This window comes from Lithobates pipiens, unplaced genomic scaffold (assembly GCF_037356315.1).
Source record: "Lithobates pipiens isolate NorthernLeopardFrog02 unplaced genomic scaffold, aLitPip1_a1.2 Scaffold_19, whole genome shotgun sequence".
In the NCBI taxonomy this organism is placed as follows: Eukaryota; Metazoa; Chordata; class Amphibia; order Anura; family Ranidae; genus Lithobates; species Lithobates pipiens.
Window position 1 is genome coordinate 626,063 of NW_027507764.1, and position 18,849 is coordinate 644,911.

At 45.4% G+C, this 18,849-nt stretch overlaps 1 protein-coding gene across 1 annotated transcript in view; it reads left to right on the plus strand.

The window, feature by feature from the left end:
• The window catches only part of SLC39A4 (solute carrier family 39 member 4), an 83,341-nt gene extending 64,938 nt beyond the window's left edge, over positions 1–18,403 (plus strand). Inside the window, exons 9-12 of the mRNA XM_077490461.1 lie at positions 13,853–13,904; positions 16,348–16,500; positions 17,346–17,533; positions 17,609–18,403. Of these exons, the coding sequence (XP_077346587.1) occupies positions 13,853–13,904; positions 16,348–16,500; positions 17,346–17,533; positions 17,609–17,737 (522 nt within the window). The 3' untranslated portion in view covers positions 17,738–18,403. The remainder of the gene's footprint in view (positions 1–13,852; positions 13,905–16,347; positions 16,501–17,345; positions 17,534–17,608) is intronic.
• The last annotated feature ends 446 nt before the right edge of the window (positions 18,404–18,849 follow it).

Genomic DNA, 18,849 nt, shown 5'->3' on the forward strand with positions numbered 1-18,849 from the left:
ACTGTTACTCATCTCTCTGGTTATTCTGAGTCTAAGCTCCCCCAGTACCCTGATTATACCCCATCTACTGTTACTCATCTCTCTGGTTATTCTGAGTCTAAGCTCCCCCAATACCCTGATTATACCCCATCTACTCTTCCTCATCTCTCTGGTTATTCTGAGTCTAAGCTCCCCCAGTACACTGATTATACCCCATCTGCTCTTCCTCATCTCTCTGGTTATTCTGAGTCTAAGCTCCCCCAATACCCTGATTATACCCCATCTACTCTTCCTCATCTCTCTGGTTATTCTGAGTCTAAGCTCCCCCAGTAACCTGATTATATCCCATCTACTGTTACTCATCTCTCTGGTTATTCTGAGTCTAAGCTCCCCCAGTACCCTGATTATACCCCATCTACTCTTACTCATCTCTTTGGTTATTCTGAGTCTAAGCTCCCCCAGTACCCTGATTATATCCCATCTACTGTTACTCATCTTTCTGGTTATTCTTAGTCTAAGCTCCTTCAGTACCCTGATTATATCCCATCTACTGTTACTCATCTCTCTGGTTATTCTTAGTCTAAGTTCCCCCAGTACCCTGATTATATCCCATCTACTGTTACTCATCTCTCTGGTTACTCTCAGTCTAAGCTCCCCCAGTACACTGATTTTACCCCATCTACTCTTACTCATCTCTCTATTTATTCTTAGTCTAAGCTCCTTCAGTACCCTGATTATATCCCATCTACTGTTACTCATCTCTCTGGTTTTTCTGAGTCTAAGCTCCCCCAGTACCCTGATTATACCCCATCTACTCTTACTAATCTCTCTGGTTATTCTTAGTCTAACCTCCCCCAGTGCCCTGATTATACCCCATCTACTCTTACTCATCTCTCTGGTTATTCTGAGTCTAAGCTCCCCCAGTACCCTGATTATATCCCATCTACTGTTACTCATCTCTCTGGTTATTCTTAGTCTAAGCTCCTTCAGTACCCTGATTATATCCCATCTACTATTACTCATCTCTCTGGTTATTCTTAGTCTAAGCTCCTTCAGTAACCTGATTATATCCCATCTACTGTTACTCATCTCTCTGGTTATTCTTAGTCTAAGCTCCTCCAGTACCCTGATTATATCCCATCTACTATTACTCATCTCTCTGGTTACTCTCAGTCTAAGCTCCCCCAGTACACTGATTATACCCCATCTACTCTTACTCATCTCTCTGGTTATTCTTAGTCTAAGCTCCTTCAGTACCCTGATTATATCTCATCTACTGTTACTCATCTCTCTGGTTATTCTGAGTCTAAGCTCCCCCAGTACCCTGATTATACCCCATCTACTCTTACTCATCTCTCTGGTTATTCTTAGTCTAAGCTCCTTCAGTACCCTGATTATATCCCATCTCCTCTTACTCATCTCTTTGGTTATTCTGAGTCTAAGCTCCCCCAGTACCCTGATTATATCCCATCTACTGTTACTCATCTCTCTGGCTACTCTCAGTCTAAGCTCCCCCAGTACCCTGATTATATCCCATCTACTATTACTCATCTCTCTGGTTACTCTCAGTCTAAGCTCCCCCAGTACACTGATTTTACCCCATCTACTCTTACTCATCTCTCTATTTATTCTTAGTCTAAGCTCCTTCAGTACCCTGATTATATCCCATCTACTGTTACTCATCTCTCTGGTTATTCTGAGTCTAAGCTCCCCCAGTACCCTGATTATATCCCATCTACTCTTACTAATCTCTCTGGTTATTCTTAGTCTAACCTCCCCCAGTGCCCTGATTATACCCCATCTACTCTTACTCATCTCTCTGGTTATTCTGAGTCTAAGCTCCCCCAGTACCCTGATTATATCCCATCTACTGTTACTCATCTCTCTGGTTATTCTTAGTCTAAGCTCCTTCAGTACCCCGATTATATCCCATCTACTGTTACTCATCTCTCTGGTTATTCTTAGTCTAAGCTCCTCCAGTACCCTGATTATATCCCATCTACTGTTACTCATCTCTCTGGTTATTCTTAGTCTAAGCTCCTTCAGTAACCTGATTATATCCCATCTACTGTTACTCATCTCTCTGGTTATTCTTAGTCTAAGCTCCTTCAGTAACCTGATTATATCCCATCTACTCTTACTCATCTCTCTGGTTATTCTTAGTCTAAGCTCCTTCAGTACCCCGATTATATCCCATCTACTATTACTCATCTCTCTGGTTATTCTTAGTCTAAGCTCCTTCAGTACCCTGATTATATCCCATCTACTGTTACTCATCTCTCTGGTTATTCTGAGTCTAAGCTCCCCCAGTACCATCATTATACCCCATCTACTCTTACTCATCTCTCTGGTTATTCTTAGTCTAAGCTCCTTCAGTACCCTGATTATATCCCATCTACTGTTACTCATCTTTCTGGTTATTCTTAGTCTAAGCTCCTTCAGTACCCTGATTATATCCCATCTACTGTAACTCATCTCTCTGGTTATTCTTAGTCTAAGTTCCCCTGTACCCTGATTATATCCCATCTACTGTTACTCATCTCTCTGGCTACTCTCAGTCTAAGCTCCCCCAGTACACTGATTTTACCCCATCTACTCTTACTCATCTCTCTATTTATTCTTAGTCTAAGCTCCTTCAGTACCCTGATTATATCCCATCTACTGTTACTCATCTCTCTGGTTATTCTGAGTCTAAGCTCCCCCAGTACCCTGATTATACCCCATCTACTCTTACTAATCTCTCTGGTTATTCTTAGTCTAACCTCCCCCAGTGCCCTGATTATACCCCATCTACTCTTACTCATCTCTCTGGTTATTCTGAGTCTAAGCTCCCCAAGTACCCTGATTATATCCCATCTACTCTTACTCATCTCTCTGGTTAATCTTAGTCTAAGCTCCTTCAGTACCCTGATTATATCCCATCTACTGTTACTCATCTCTCTGGTTATTCTGAGTCTAAGCTCCCCCAGTACCCTGATTATACCCCATCTACTGTTACTCATCTCTCTGGTTATTCTGAGTCTAAGCTCCCCCAGTACCCTGATTATACCCCATCTGCTCTTACTCATCTCTCTGGTTATTCTTAGTCTAAGCTCCCCCAATACCCTTATTATATCCCATCTATCATTACTCATCTCTCTGGTTATTCTGAGTCTAAGCTCCCCCAGTACCCTCATTATATCCCATCTACTCTTACTCATCTCTCTGGTTATTCTGAGTCTAAGCTCCCCTGTACCCTGATTATATCCCATCTACTTTTACTTATCTCTTTGGTTATTCTGAGTCTAAGTTCCCCCAGTACCCTGATTATACCCCATCTACTCTTACTGATCTCTCTGGTTATTCTTATTCTAAGCTCCTTCAGTACCCTGATTATATCCCATCTACTGTTACTCATCTCTCTGGTTATTCTTAGTCTAAGCTCCCCCAATACCCTTATTATATCCCATCTATCATTACTCATCTCTCTGGTTATTCTTAGTCTAAGCTCCCCTGTACCCTGATTATATCCCATCTACTATTACTCACCTCTATGGTTATTCTGAGTCTAAGCTCCCCCAGTACCCTTATTATATCCCATCTACTCTTACTCATCTCTCTGATTATTATGAGTCTAAGCTCCCCCAGTACCCTGATTATACCCCATCTACTCTTACTAATCTCTCTGGTTATTCTTAGTCTAAGCTCCTTCAGTACCCTGATTATATCCCATCTACTGTTACTCATCTCTCTGGTTATTCTGAGTCTAAGCTCCCCCAGTACCCTGATTATATCCCATCTACTTTTACTTATCTCTTTGGTTATTCTGAGTCTAAGTTCCCCCAGTACCCTGATTATACCCCATCTACTCTTACTGATCTCTCTGGTTATTCTTAGTCTAAGCTCCCCTGTACCCTGATTATATCCCATCTACTATTACTCACCTCTCTGGTTATTCTGAGTCTAAGCTCCCACAGTACCCTTATTATATCCCATCTACTCTTACTCATCTCTCTGATTATTATGAGTCTAAGCTCCCCCAGTACCCTGATTATACCCCATCTACTCTTACTCATCTCTCTGGTTATTCTTAGTCTAAGCTCCTTCAGTACCCTGATTATATCCCATCTACTGTTACTCATCTCTCTGGTTATTCTGAGTCTAAGCTCCCCCAGTACCCTGATTACACACCATCTACTCTTACTCATCTCTTTGGTTATTCTGAGTCTAAGCTCCCCCAGTACCCTGTTTATATCCCATCTACTGTTACTCATCTCTCTGGCTACTCTCAGTCTAAGCTCCCCCAGTACCCTGATTATATCCCATCTACTATTACTCATCTCTCTGGTTACTCTCAGTCTAAGCTCCCCCAGTACACTGATTTTACCCCATCTACTCTTACTCATCTCTCTATTTATTCTTAGTCTAAGCTCCTTCAGTACCCTGATTATATCCCATCTACTGTTACTCATCTCTCTGGTTATTCTGAGTCTAAGCTCCCCCAGTACCCTGATTATACCCCATCTACTCTTACTAATCTCTCTGGTTATTCTTAGTCTAACCTCCCCCAGTGCCCTGATTATACCCCATCTACTCTTACTCATCTCTCTGGTTATTCTGAGTCTAAGCTCCCCCAGTACCCTGATTATATCCCATCTACTCTTACTCATCTCTCTGGTTATTCTTAGTCTAAGCTCCTTCAGTACCCTGATTATATCCCATCTACTGTTACTCATCTCTCTGGTTATTCTGAGTCTAAGCTCCCCCAGTACCCTGATTATACCCCATCTACTGTTACTCATCTCTCTGGTTATTCTGAGTCTAAGCTCCCCCAATACCCTGATTATACCCCATCTACTCTTCCTCATCTCTCTGGTTATTCTGAGTCTAAGCTCCCCCAGTACACTGATTATACCCCATCTGCTCTTCCTCATCTCTCTGGTTATTCTGAGTCTAAGCTCCCCCAATACCCTGATTATACCCCATCTACTCTTCCTCATCTCTCTGGTTATTCTGAGTCTAAGCTCCCCCAGTAACCTGATTATATCCCATCTACTGTTACTCATCTCTCTGGTTATTCTGAGTCTAAGCTCCCCCAGTACCCTGATTATACCCCATCTACTCTTACTCATCTCTTTGGTTATTCTGAGTCTAAGCTCCCCCAGTACCCTGATTATATCCCATCTACTGTTACTCATCTTTCTGGTTATTCTTAGTCTAAGCTCCTTCAGTACCCTGATTATATCCCATCTACTGTTACTCATCTCTCTGGTTATTCTTAGTCTAACCTCCCCCAGTGCCCTGATTATACCCCATCTACTCTTACTCATCTCTCTGGTTATTCTGAGTCTAAGCTCCCCCAGTACCCTGATTATATCCCATCTACTCTTACTCATCTCTCTGGTTATTCTTAGTCTAAGCTCCTTCAGTACCCTGATTATATCCCATCTACTGTTACTCATCTCTCTGGTTATTCTGAGTCTAAGCTCCCCCAGTACCCTGATTATACCCCATCTACTGTTACTCATCTCTCTGGTTATTCTGAGTCTAAGCTCCCCCAATACCCTGATTATACCCCATCTACTCTTCCTCATCTCTCTGGTTATTCTGAGTCTAAGCTCCCCCAGTACACTGATTATACCCCATCTGCTCTTCCTCATCTCTCTGGTTATTCTGAGTCTAAGCTCCCCCAATACCCTGATTATACCCCATCTACTCTTCCTCATCTCTCTGGTTATTCTGAGTCTAAGCTCCCCCAGTAACCTGATTATATCCCATCTACTGTTACTCATCTCTCTGGTTATTCTGAGTCTAAGCTCCCCCAGTACCCTGATTATACCCCATCTACTCTTACTCATCTCTTTGGTTATTCTGAGTCTAAGCTCCCCCAGTACCCTGATTATATCCCATCTACTGTTACTCATCTTTCTGGTTATTCTTAGTCTAAGCTCCTTCAGTACCCTGATTATATCCCATCTACTGTTACTCATCTCTCTGGTTATTCTTAGTCTAAGTTCCCCCAGTACCCTGATTATATCCCATCTACTGTTACTCATCTCTCTGGTTACTCTCAGTCTAAGCTCCCCCAGTACACTGATTTTACCCCATCTACTCTTACTCATCTCTCTATTTATTCTTAGTCTAAGCTCCTTCAGTACCCTGATTATATCCCATCTACTGTTACTCATCTCTCTGGTTTTTCTGAGTCTAAGCTCCCCCAGTACCCTGATTATACCCCATCTACTCTTACTAATCTCTCTGGTTATTCTTAGTCTAACCTCCCCCAGTGCCCTGATTATACCCCATCTACTCTTACTCATCTCTCTGGTTATTCTGAGTCTAAGCTCCCCCAGTACCCTGATTATATCCCATCTACTGTTACTCATCTCTCTGGTTATTCTTAGTCTAAGCTCCTTCAGTACCCTAATTATATCCCATCTACTATTACTCATCTCTCTGGTTATTCTTAGTCTAAGCTCCTTCAGTAACCTGATTATATCCCATCTACTGTTACTCATCTCTCTGGTTATTCTTAGTCTAAGCTCCTTCAGTAACCTGATTATATCCCATCTACTCTTACTCATCTCTCTGGTTATTCTTAGTCTAAGCTCCTTCAGTACCCCGATTATATCCCATCTACTCTTACTCATCTCTCTGGTTATTCTTAGTCTAAGCTCCTCCAGTACCCTGATTATATCCCATCTACTATTACTCATCTCTCTGGTTACTCTCAGTCTAAGCTCCCCCAGTACACTGATTATACCCCATCTACTCTTACTCATCTCTCTGGTTATTCTTAGTCTAAGCTCCTTCAGTACCCTGATTATATCTCATCTACTGTTACTCATCTCTCTGGTTATTCTGAGTCTAAGCTCCCCCAGTACCCTGATTATACCCCATCTACTCTTACTCATCTCTCTGGTTATTCTTAGTCTAAGCTCCTTCAGTACCCTGATTATATCCCATCTCCTCTTACTCATCTCTTTGGTTATTCTGAGTCTAAGCTCCCCCAGTACCCTGATTATATCCCATCTACTGTTACTCATCTCTCTGGCTACTCTCAGTCTAAGCTCCCCCAGTACCCTGATTATATCCCATCTACTATTACTCATCTCTCTGGTTACTCTCAGTCTAAGCTCCCCCAGTACACTGATTTTACCCCATCTACTCTTACTCATCTCTCTATTTATTCTTAGTCTAAGCTCCTTCAGTACCCTGATTATATCCCATCTACTGTTACTCATCTCTCTGGTTATTCTGAGTCTAAGCTCCCCCAGTACCCTGATTATATCCCATCTACTCTTACTAATCTCTCTGGTTATTCTTAGTCTAACCTCCCCCAGTGCCCTGATTATACCCCATCTACTCTTACTCATCTCTCTGGTTATTCTGAGTCTAAGCTCCCCCAGTACCCTGATTATATCCCATCTACTGTTACTCATCTCTCTGGTTATTCTTAGTCTAAGCTCCTTCAGTACCCCGATTATATCCCATCTACTGTTACTCATCTCTCTGGTTATTCTTAGTCTAAGCTCCTCCAGTACCCTGATTATATCCCATCTACTGTTACTCATCTCTCTGGTTATTCTTAGTCTAAGCTCCTTCAGTAACCTGATTATATCCCATCTACTGTTACTCATCTCTCTGGTTATTCTTAGTCTAAGCTCCCCCAGTAACCTGATTATATCCCATCTACTCTTACTCATCTCTCTGGTTATTCTTAGTCTAAGCTCCTTCAGTACCCCGATTATATCCCATCTACTCTTACTCATCTCTCTGGTTATTCTTAGTCTAAGCTCCTCCAGTACCCTGATTATATCCCATCTACTATTACTCATCTCTCTGGTTACTCTCAGTCTAAGCTCCCCCAGTACACTGATTATACCCCATCTACTCTTACTCATCTCTCTGGTTATTCTTAGTCTAAGCTCCTTCAGTACCCTGATTATATCTCATCTACTGTTACTCATCTCTCTGGTTATTCTGAGTCTAAGCTCCCCCAGTACCCTGATTATACCCCATCTACTCTTACTCATCTCTCTGGTTATTCTTAGTCTAAGCTCCTTCAGTACCATGATTATATCCCATCTCCTCTTACTCATCTCTTTGGTTATTCTGAGTCTAAGCTCCCCCAGTACCCTGATTATATCCCATCTACTGTTACTCATCTCTCTGGCTACTCTCAGTCTAAGCTCCCCCAGTACCCTGATTATATCCCATCTACTGTTACTCATCTCTCTGGTTACTCTCAGTCTAAGCTCCCCCAGTACACTGATTTTACCCCATCTACTCTTACTCATCTCTCTATTTATTCTTAGTCTAAGCTCCTCATCTCTCTGGTTATTCTTCGTCTAAGCTCCTCCAGTACCCTGATTATACCCCATTTGCTCTTACTCATCTCTCTGGTTATTCTTAGTCTAAGCTCCTTCAGTACCCTGATAATATCCCATCTACTGTTACTCATCTCTCTGGCTACTCTCAGTCTAAGCTCCCCCAGTACCATCATTATATCCCATCTACTCTTACTCATCTCTCTGGTTATTCTTAGTCTAAGCTCCTTCAGTACCCTGATTATACCCCATCGACTGTTACTCATCTCTATGGTTATTCTGAGTCTAAGCTCCCCCAGTACCCTGATTATACCCCATCTACTCTTACTCATCTCTATGGTTATTCTGAGTCTAAGCTTCCCCAGTACCCTGATTATACCCCATCTACTCTTACTCATCTCTCTGGTTATTCTGAGTCTAAGCTCCCCCAGTACCCTGATTATACCCCATCTACTCTTACTCATCTCTCTGGTTATTCTTAGTCTAAGCTCCTTCAGTACCCTGAATATATCCCATCTACTCTTACTCATCTCTCTGGTTATTCTTAGTCTAACCTCCCCCAGTGCCCTGATTATATCCCATCTACTATTACTCATCTCTCTGGTTATTCTTAGTCTAAGCTCCTTCAGTAACCTGATTATATCCCATCTACTCTTACTCATCTCTCTGGTTATTCTTAGTCTAAGCTCCTTCAGTACCCTGAATATATCCCATCTACTCTTACTCATCTCTCTGGTTATTCTTAGTCTAAGCTCCCCCAGTACCCTGATTATACCCCATTTGCTCTTACTCATCTCTCTGGTTATTCTTAGTCTAAGCTCCTTCAGTACCCTGATAATATCCCATCTACTGTTACTCATCTCTCTGGCTACTCTCAGTCTAAGCTCCCCCAGTACCATCATTATATCCCATCTACTCTTACTCATCTCTCTGGTTATTCTTAGTCTAAGCTCCTTCAGTACCCTGATTATACCCCATCGACTGTTACTCATCTCTATGGTTATTCTGAGTCTAAGCTCCCCCAGTACCCTGATTATACTCCATCTACTCTTACTCATCTCTATGGTTATTCTGAGTCTAAGCTTCCCCAGTACCCTGATTATACCCCATCTACTCTTACTCATCTCTCTGGTTATTCTGAGTCTAAGCTCCCCCAGTACCCGGATTATATCCCATCTACTCTTACTCATCTCTCTGGTTATTCTTAGTCTAAGCTCCTTCAGTACCCTGATTATATCCCATCTACTCTTACTCATCTCTCTGGTTATTCTTAGTCTAACCTCCCCCAGTGCCCTGATTATATCCCATCTACTATTACTCATCTCTCTGGTTATTCTTAGTCTAAGCTCCTTCAGTACCCTGATTATATCCCATCTACTCTTACTCATCTCTCTGGTTATTCTTAGTCTAACCTCCCCCAGTGCCCTGATTATATCCCATCTACTATTACTCATCTCTCTGGTTACTCTCAGTCTAAGCTCCCCCAGTACACTGATCATACCCCATCTACTCTTACTCATCTCTCTGGTTATTCTAAGGCCGCGTACACACGCGCGGACTGTTGGCCCAACTTTGTCCGTCCAACAGTTTGAGCGAACAGTCCGCTCAAACTTAGCATGGACGGACATGGCCACACACGACGAACGAACAGTTTGCTGAAACCGTGCGCGATGACGTGAACGGCACGTACGACGGGACGCAAAATACGACGTCCTATACACTGCATTATAACTTTCGGCTTGAAAATCCTTTCTGAGCATGCGCGGAACTTTGTTTGACGAACAAGCCTACACACGGGCGGACTGTTCGTTGAAACAAGGTTTCAGCGGACAGTTTTTCGGAATTTCCGTAAAACCTTGTCCGTCCAACTGTCCGCTGAAACTGTCCGCTGAAAGCCCACACACGAGCGGACTGTCCGCCCAAACACTGTTCAGCGGACAAAGTTGGGCCAACAGTCCCCGCGTGTGTACGCGGCCTTAGTCTAAGTTCCCCCAGTACCCTGATTATACCCCATCTACTCTTACTCATCTCTCTGGTTATTCTTAGTCTAAGCTCCCAAATTACCCTTGGCCATCAGTATAGATGAGGCCAGCAGCACCCAGTGGGCAACAGGGAAAAGCATGCAGGTCTAAAATTACACATAAAATAGCAACAGCGGCGGTCTTGTGCAATTAATATAAAACTCTATCCCAGCCAATCCTCAATCTTCAGCATTGCCACTCCCACTGCCCATGCTCCGGATTTCTCCTGAAAGGAAGTCATGCTCTGATCTCATCCCAAACATTACAGTGAGAGAAAAAAGTATTTGATTGGCTGCTGATTTTGTAAGTTTGCCCCACTGACAAAGAAACGATCGTCTATAATTTTATTGGTCGGTTTATTATAACAGAGAGAGAATAACAACAAAAATATTCAGAAAAACGCATTTCAAAAAAGTTCTTAATTGATATGTATTTTAATGAGTGAAATAAGTATTTGACACCTTCACAAAACACGAGACGAGTAGCTGGTGGAGAAACCCTTGTTGGCGATCACAGAGGTCAGACGTTTCTTGGAGTTGGCCTCCAGGTTCGCACATCTCAGGAGGGATTTTATCCTCTTTGCAGATCTTCTCCAAGTCATTAAAGTTTCCAGGCTGATGTTTGGTAACTCGAACCTTCAGCACCCTCCACATATTTTCTATGGGATTAAGGTCTGGAGACTGGCTAGGCCACTCCAGAACTTTAATGTGCTTCTTCTTGAGCCACTTCTTTGTTGATTTGTCTGTGTTTTGGGTCATTTTCATGCTGGAAGATCCATCTATGACCCATTTTTAATGCCCTGGCTGAGGGAAGGAGGTTCTCACCAAATATTTGATGGTACATGGCCCCGTCCATCGTTCCTTTGATGCGGTAAAGTTGTCCTGTTCCCTTAGCAGAAAAACACCCCCAAAGCATAATGTTTCCACCTCCATGTATGATTGTGAGGATGGTGTTCTTGGGGTCATAGGACCTCCATTTATGACGGTGGAGGATGATGTTCTTGGGGTCATAGGTCCTCCATGTATGACGGTGGGGGAGGGTGTTCTTGGGGTCATAGGACCTCCATGTATGATGGTGGGGGAGGGTGTTCTTGGGGTCATAGGACCTCCATGTATGATGGTGGGGGATGGTGTCCTTGGGGTCATAGGACCTCCATGTATGACGGTGGGGGATGGTGTCCTTGGGGTAATAGAACCTCCATGTATGATGGTGGGGGAGGGTGTTCTTGGGGTCATAGGACCTCCATGTATGATGGTGGGGATGGTGTTCTTGGGGTCATAGGTCCTCCATGTATGACGGTGGGGGATGGTGTTCTTGGGGTCATAGGTCCTCCATGTATGACGGTGGGGGATGGTGTTCTTGGGGTCATAGGTCCTCCATGTATGATGGTGGGGGAGGGTGTTCTTGGGGTCATAGGACCTCCATGTATGATGGTGGGGGATGGTGTCCTTGGGGTCATAGGACCTCCATGTATGACGGTGGGGGATGGTGTCCTTGGGGTAATAGAACCTCCATGTATGATGGTGGGGGAGGGTGTTCTTGGGGTCATAGGACCTCCATGTATGACGGTGGGGGAGGGTGTTCTTGGGGTCATAGGTCCTCCATGTATGACGGTGGGGGATGGTGTTCTTGGGGTCATAGGTCCTCCATGTATGACGGTGGGGGATGGTGTTCTTGGGGTCATAGGACCTCTATATATGGCGGTGGGGGATGGTGTTCTTGGGGTCATAGTTCCTCCATGTATGATGGTGGGGATGGTGTTCTTGGGGTCATAGGACCTCCATGTATGACGGTGGGGGATGGTGTTCTTGGGGTCATAGGACCTCTATATATGGCGGTGGGGGATGGTGTTCTTGGGGTCATAGTTCCTCCATGTATGATGGTGGGGGATGGTGTTCTTGGGGTCATAGTTCCTCCATGTATGATGGTGGGGGATGGTGTTCTTGGGGTCATAGGTCCTCCATGTATGACGGTGGGGGATGGTGTTCTTGGGGTCATAGGCGGCATTCCTCCTCCACCAAACACGGTGAGTTGAGTTGATGCCAAAGATCTGGATTTTGGTCTCCTCTGACCACAACACTTCCCCCGGTTCTCCTCGGAATCATTCGATGGTCATTAGTGATCTTCAGAGGGACCTGTACATGTGATTTCCTGAGCGGGAGGGACCTGCACATGCGATTTCCTGAGCGGGGGGATCTGTACATGTGATTTCCTGAGCGGGGGGATCTGTACATGTGATTTCCTGAGCGGGGGGGACCTGTACATGTGATTTCCTGAGCGGGGGGACCTTGCGGGGGCTGCAGGATTTCAGTCCCTCCCGGTGTGTTACCGATTGTTCTCTTGGTGACTATGGTCCCAGCTGAGATCATGGAGAAGATTCTCCGGTGTAGTTCTGGGCGGATTCCTCACCGTTCTCCTGATCATTGATCCTCCACGAGGTGAGATCTTCCATGGAGCCCCAGACCGAGGAGATCCATCGTTATTTTGTGAATAATAATCCCACCATCTGTTGTCACCTCTCACCAAGCTGCTTGGCGATGGTCTTGTAGCCCATTCCAGCCTTGTGTAGGTCTCCAATCTTCTCCCCGACATCCTTGGGCAGATCTTTGGTCTCCATGGTGGAGAGATTGGAATCTGATGGATTGCTTCTGTGGACAGGTGTCTTTTATACCGTTAACAAGCTGAGATTAGGAGAACTCTATTAAAGGCAGTGCTCCTAATCTCAGCTCATTACCTGTATAGAAGACACCTGGAAGCCAGAAATCTTGCTGATTGATCGGGGATCAAATACTAATTTCACTCATTAAAATGCAAATCAATTTATAACTTTTTGGGAATGCGTTTTTCTGTTTTTTGTTGTTATTCCGTCTCTCACTGTTATCATAAACCGACCATTAAAATTATAGACTGATCGTTTCTTTGTCAGTGGGCAAACAAACAAAATCAGCAGGGGGATCAATACTCCCCCCCCAGTGTATCCTTTTAGACATTTAGGAAGTGTCATGTTATCAACAGTATCTCACAAAAGGGGCGTACTTACTTTTGTGAGACACTGTATCTGTGTGTCTCAACTGCAAAAGCTGCTGTCACATTAGTGCCCCCTGGTGGTACTAAAGTATCATTACAATTAAAACAGCAGCAGCACTCTCGTGCATTTCATATAGAAATCTGGAGGAAAATCAATAAATAGAATATTCCTATGAAGTGCTGCGATGCTCTGCGTTATATCCCGATATATCCCGATATATCCCGATATCATCTCATATCAATTATAAATAGAAATCGATATATTCCTCCGGGAATTCATGAATAAACCAATTCCTCAAAAAAATCCATGAAGTTTTTTTTTGTTTTTTTTTGCAATTAAAGTGCAAAATTCAGTGCCATGCGTCCTAATTCCAGGCCACACCCCCTCAGATTTACATTGGAGTGAGATACATTCGCACGCCGATTATACGGATAGAAGATCTTATTGATTGGTGTATAGAGTATCGCTTGATAAAGATACAAAGGATAATAAATGTCTGACATCTACTCTTCCAGGTGAGCGACGACATCGAGATAGAGAAGAGTACACGACCTACCCGGAGCCGCGGTAAGTACACCCCGAGATATCGACTTCATGTATTTATAACGTGACATCATCTTCCATCCCATAATTATATCCCATCCACATCACAGACCCCCAATATAATGCCCCTCCCCCCCACAGTCACATCAGTCTCTGTACAGAGGAGCTTACACTCTAATGTCCCCTCCCCCCACAGTCACATCAGTCTCTGTACAGAGGAGCTTACACTCTAATGTCCCCTCCCCCCCCCCACAGTCACATCAGTCTCTGTACAGAGGAGCTTACACCCTAATGTCCCCTCCCCCCCACAGTCACATCAGTCTCTGTACAGAAGAGCTTACACTCTAATGTCCCCTCCCCCCACAGTCACATCAGTCTCTGTACAGAGGAGCTTACACTCTAATGTCCCCTCCCCCCACAGTCACATCATTCTTTGTACAGAGGAGCTTACACTCTAATGTCCCCTCCCCCCACAGTCACATCAGTCTCTGTACAGAGGAGCTTACACTCTAATGTCCCCCCCCCCCCCCACAGTCACATCAGTCTCTGTACAGAGGAGCTTACACTCTAATGTCCCCTCCCCCACAGTCACATCAGTCTCTGTACACAGGAGCTTACACTCTAATGTCCCCCCCCCCCCCCCACAGTCACATCAGTCTCTGTACAGAGGAGCTTACACTCTAATGTCCCCTCCCCCACAGTCACATCAGTCTCTGTACAGAGGAGCTTACACTCTAATGTCCCCTCCCCCACAGTCACATCAGTCTCTGTACAGAGGAGCTTACACTCTAATGTCCCCTCCCCCCACAGTCACATCAGTCTCTGTACAGAGGAGCTTACACTCTAATGTCCCCTCCCCCCACAGTCACATCAGTCTCTGTACAGAGGAGCTTACACTCTAATGTCCCCTCCCCCCCCCACAGTCACATCAGTCTCTGTACAGAGGAGCTTACACCCTAATGTCCCCTCCCCCCCCACACAGTCACATCAGTCTCTGTACAGAGGAGCTTACACTCTAATGTCCCCTCCCCCACAGTCACATCAGTCTCTGTACAGAGGAGCTTACACTCTAATGTCCCCTCACCCCACAGTCACATCAGTCTCTGTACACAGGAGCTTACACTCTAATGTCCCCTCCCCCCACAGTCACATCAGTCTCTGTACAGAGGAGCTTACACTCTAATGTCCCCTCCCCCACAGTCACATCAGTCTCTGTACAGAGGAGCTTACACTCTAATGTCCCCTCCCCCCACAGTCACATCAGTCTCTGTACAGAGGAGCTTACACTCTAATGTCCCCTCCCCCCACAGTCACATCAGTCTCTGTACAGAGGAGCTTACACTCTAATGTCCCCCCCCCCCCCCCACAGTCACATCAGTCTCTGAACAGAGGAGCTTACACTCTAATGTCCCCCCCCCCCCCACAGTCACATCAGTCTCTGTACAGAGGAGCTTACACTCTAATGTCCCCTCCCCCCACAGTCACATCAGTCTCTGTACAGAGGAGCTTACACTCTAATGTCCCCTCCCCCCACAGTCACATCAGTCTCTGTACAGAGGAGCTTACACTCTAATGTCCCCTCACCCCACAGTCACATCAGTCTCTGTACAGAGGAGCTGACACTCTAATGTCCCCTCCCCCACAGTCACATCAGTCTCTGTACACAGGAGCTTACACTCTAATGTCCCCTCCCCCCACAGTCACATCAGTCTCTGTACAGAGGAGCTTACACTCTAATGTTCCCCCCCCCCACAGTCACATCAGTCTCTGTACAGAGGAGCTTACACTCTAATGTCCCCTCCCCCACAGTCACATCAGTCTCTGTACAGAGGAGCTTACACTCTAATGTCCCCTCCCCCCACAGTCACATCAGTCTCTGTACAGAGGAGCTTACACTCTAATGTCCCCTCCCCCCCCCCACAGTCACATCAGTCTCTGTACAGAGGAGTTTACACTCTAATGTCCCCTCCCCCACAGTCACATCAGTCTCTGTACAGAGGAGTTTACACTCTAATGTCCCCTCCCCCACAGTCACATCAGTCTCTGTACAGAGGAGCTTACACTCTAATGTCCCCTCTCCCACAGTCACATCAGTCTCTGTACAGAGGAGCTTACACTCTAATGTCCCCTCCCCCCACAGTCACATCAGTCTCTGTACAGAGGAGCTTACACTCTAATGTCCCCTCCCCCCACAGTCACATCAGTCTCTGTACAGAGGAGCTTACACTCTAATGTCCCCTCCCCCACAGTCACATCAGTCTCTGTACAGAGGAGCTTACACTCTAATGTCCCCTCCCCCCACAGTCACATCAGTCTCTGTACAGAGGAGCTTACACTCTAATGTCCCCTCCCCCCACAGTCACATCAGTCTCTGTACAGAGGAGCTTACACTCTAATGTCCCCTCCCCCCACAGTCACACATGATTGCATTATTATACATTTATATAGGGGTGTCTTTGTGTTGCAGAGCTGCGGATGATCCCGTATATGATCACCATCGGGGACGCCATACATAATTTTGCGGACGGTTTGGCTATGGGAGCCGCATTTTCAACATCCTGGCAAGTGGGACTCGCCACCTCACTGGCCGTCTTATGTCATGAACTGCCGCATGAGCTGGGTGAGTCCTCATCTGCATAATAACAGGAAAATGATGTCTGCCCCTCCCACTACAGGGTGACAAAGACTGATAGGGCCCTCCCACTGCAGGGTGATAAAGATGGAGGTATGCTCCTCCCACTGCAGGGTGAGATAGATGGAGGTATGCTCCTCCCACTGCAGGGTGACACAGATGGAGCTATGCTCCTCCCACTGCAGGGTGACATAGATGGAGGTATGCTCCTCCCATTGCAGAATGACATAGATAGAGATATGCTCCTCCCACTGCAGGATGATATAGATGTAGGTATGCTCCTCCCACTGCAGGATGATATAGATGTAGGTATGCTCCTCCCACTGCAGGATGATATAGATGTAGGTATGCTCCTCCCACTGCAGGGTGATAAAGATGTAGGTATGCTCCTCCCACTGCAGGGTGATAAAGATGTAGGTATGCTCCTCCCACTGCAGAGTGATATAGATGGAGGTATGCTCCTCCCACTGCAGGGTGACACAGATGGAGCTATGCTCCTCCCACTGCAGGGTGATAAAGATGTAGGTATGCTCCTCCCACTGCAGAGTGATATAGATGGAGGTATGTTCCTCCCACTGCAGGGTGACACAGATGGAGCTATGCTCCTCCCACTGCAGGGTGACACAGATGGAGCTATGCTCCTCCCACTGCAGAGTGATATAGATGGAGATATGCTCCTCCCACTGCAGGATGCTATAGATAGAGATATGCTCCTCCCACTGCAGGGAGACATAGATGGAGGTATGCTCCTCCCACTGCAGGGTGACATAGATGGAGATATGCTCCTCCCACTGCAGGGTGACACAGCATGTTTGTACACTTTGTCTCGGCAGGTGATTTTGCGGCTCTGCTGCACGCCGGTCTGACGGTGCGCCGGGCGTTGCTCCTGAACTTCGGCAGTGCACTGACAGCCTTCATCGGTTTGTACATCGCCCTGTCGGTGGCGGCAGATGAAGCCATCCAGCAGTGGATCTTCACAGTGGCCACGGGGCTCTTCCTGTACGTGGCCCTGGCAGACATGGTGAGCGCTCTTCTCAGAAACGTTCCTTCCCCTCCTATTTCCCTCCCCCCACTGACTCCTCCTCTTCTCTTTCAGCTGCCGGCCATGATGAATGTGAAGGACCGTCGTCCATGGGTGATCTTCCTCCTCCACAATCTGGGGCTCCTTGTGGGCTGGACCATCCTTCTGCTGCTGTCCATCTTTGAGGACAATATCACCCTCTGAGGATCCTCCTTCAGACATTGTATGAACCAGTCTGGGATCCGCCCAGCTCAGTCCAGCATCATGGTGGACTTCAGTCGTAGCTCCTTCCTCAAGGGACATTCTGGGCCCCGTTCAGGTGATCAAAAATTAGCACTTTCTGGACCCGTTCCATGCGTGGGATCCTCATCCCCTGTCTTCCAATCCTCCCTGGTCCTCGGGATTTCATTGCTGTACTGCTTTCTAATGAATACAATTGTTTAACCCCTTCAGTACTGGCCAATCCCCTCCCCCTTCCTGCCCAGGCCGATTTTCAGCTTTCAGCGCTGTCACACTTTGAATGACAATTGCGCGGTCATACAACACTGTACCCGTATGACATTTTTATCGTTTTTTGAGACAGACAGAGCTTTCTTCGGGTGGCATTTAATCACCACTGGGTATTTTTATTTTTTTCTAAATAAACGAAAAATGATTGAAAATTTTGAAAAAAAAACACAGATTTCTTTGTTTCTGTTATATATTCCGCTCCATTTCTTTGGTGAAAATAACCCAAATTAGAGTATATTATTTATTCTGTAGGAAATTTATAGAAACCACAAACTTTGGGATATATGTGTGGAATTTATCGACCCTGATGTACTGATGGCTGAGCCCCGAAAATACCAGCACAGTACAAATACCCCCCAAATGACCAAATGACCCCTTTTACATAGTAGACAGTCCAAGGTATTTAGTAACAGGCATGGCAAGTTTTTTTGATGTTGTCATTTTTGTCACAGTTATTGAGAAAATGAAGAAATTAAGTAAAGTTTTTTTTCACAAAGTTGTCATTTTAAGTTCTCTCTCTCACATATATCATAGGCATACTTACAATTACACCCCAAAACACATTCTGTTCCTCCTCCTAAGTATGAGGATACCACTTGTGTGAGACTTTTTCACAGCCTAAATGCATAGAGGGGCCCAAAATCCAAGGAGCACCTTCAGGCTTTCCAGGAGTATAAATTACACATCTAATTTCCTGATTACCTATCACATTTTTGGAGGCCCTGGAGCAACAGGACAGTGAAAAATACCCAAAAAATGACCACATTTTGGCGAGTGAACAACCCAATGTAAGAGGCATGGAGAGA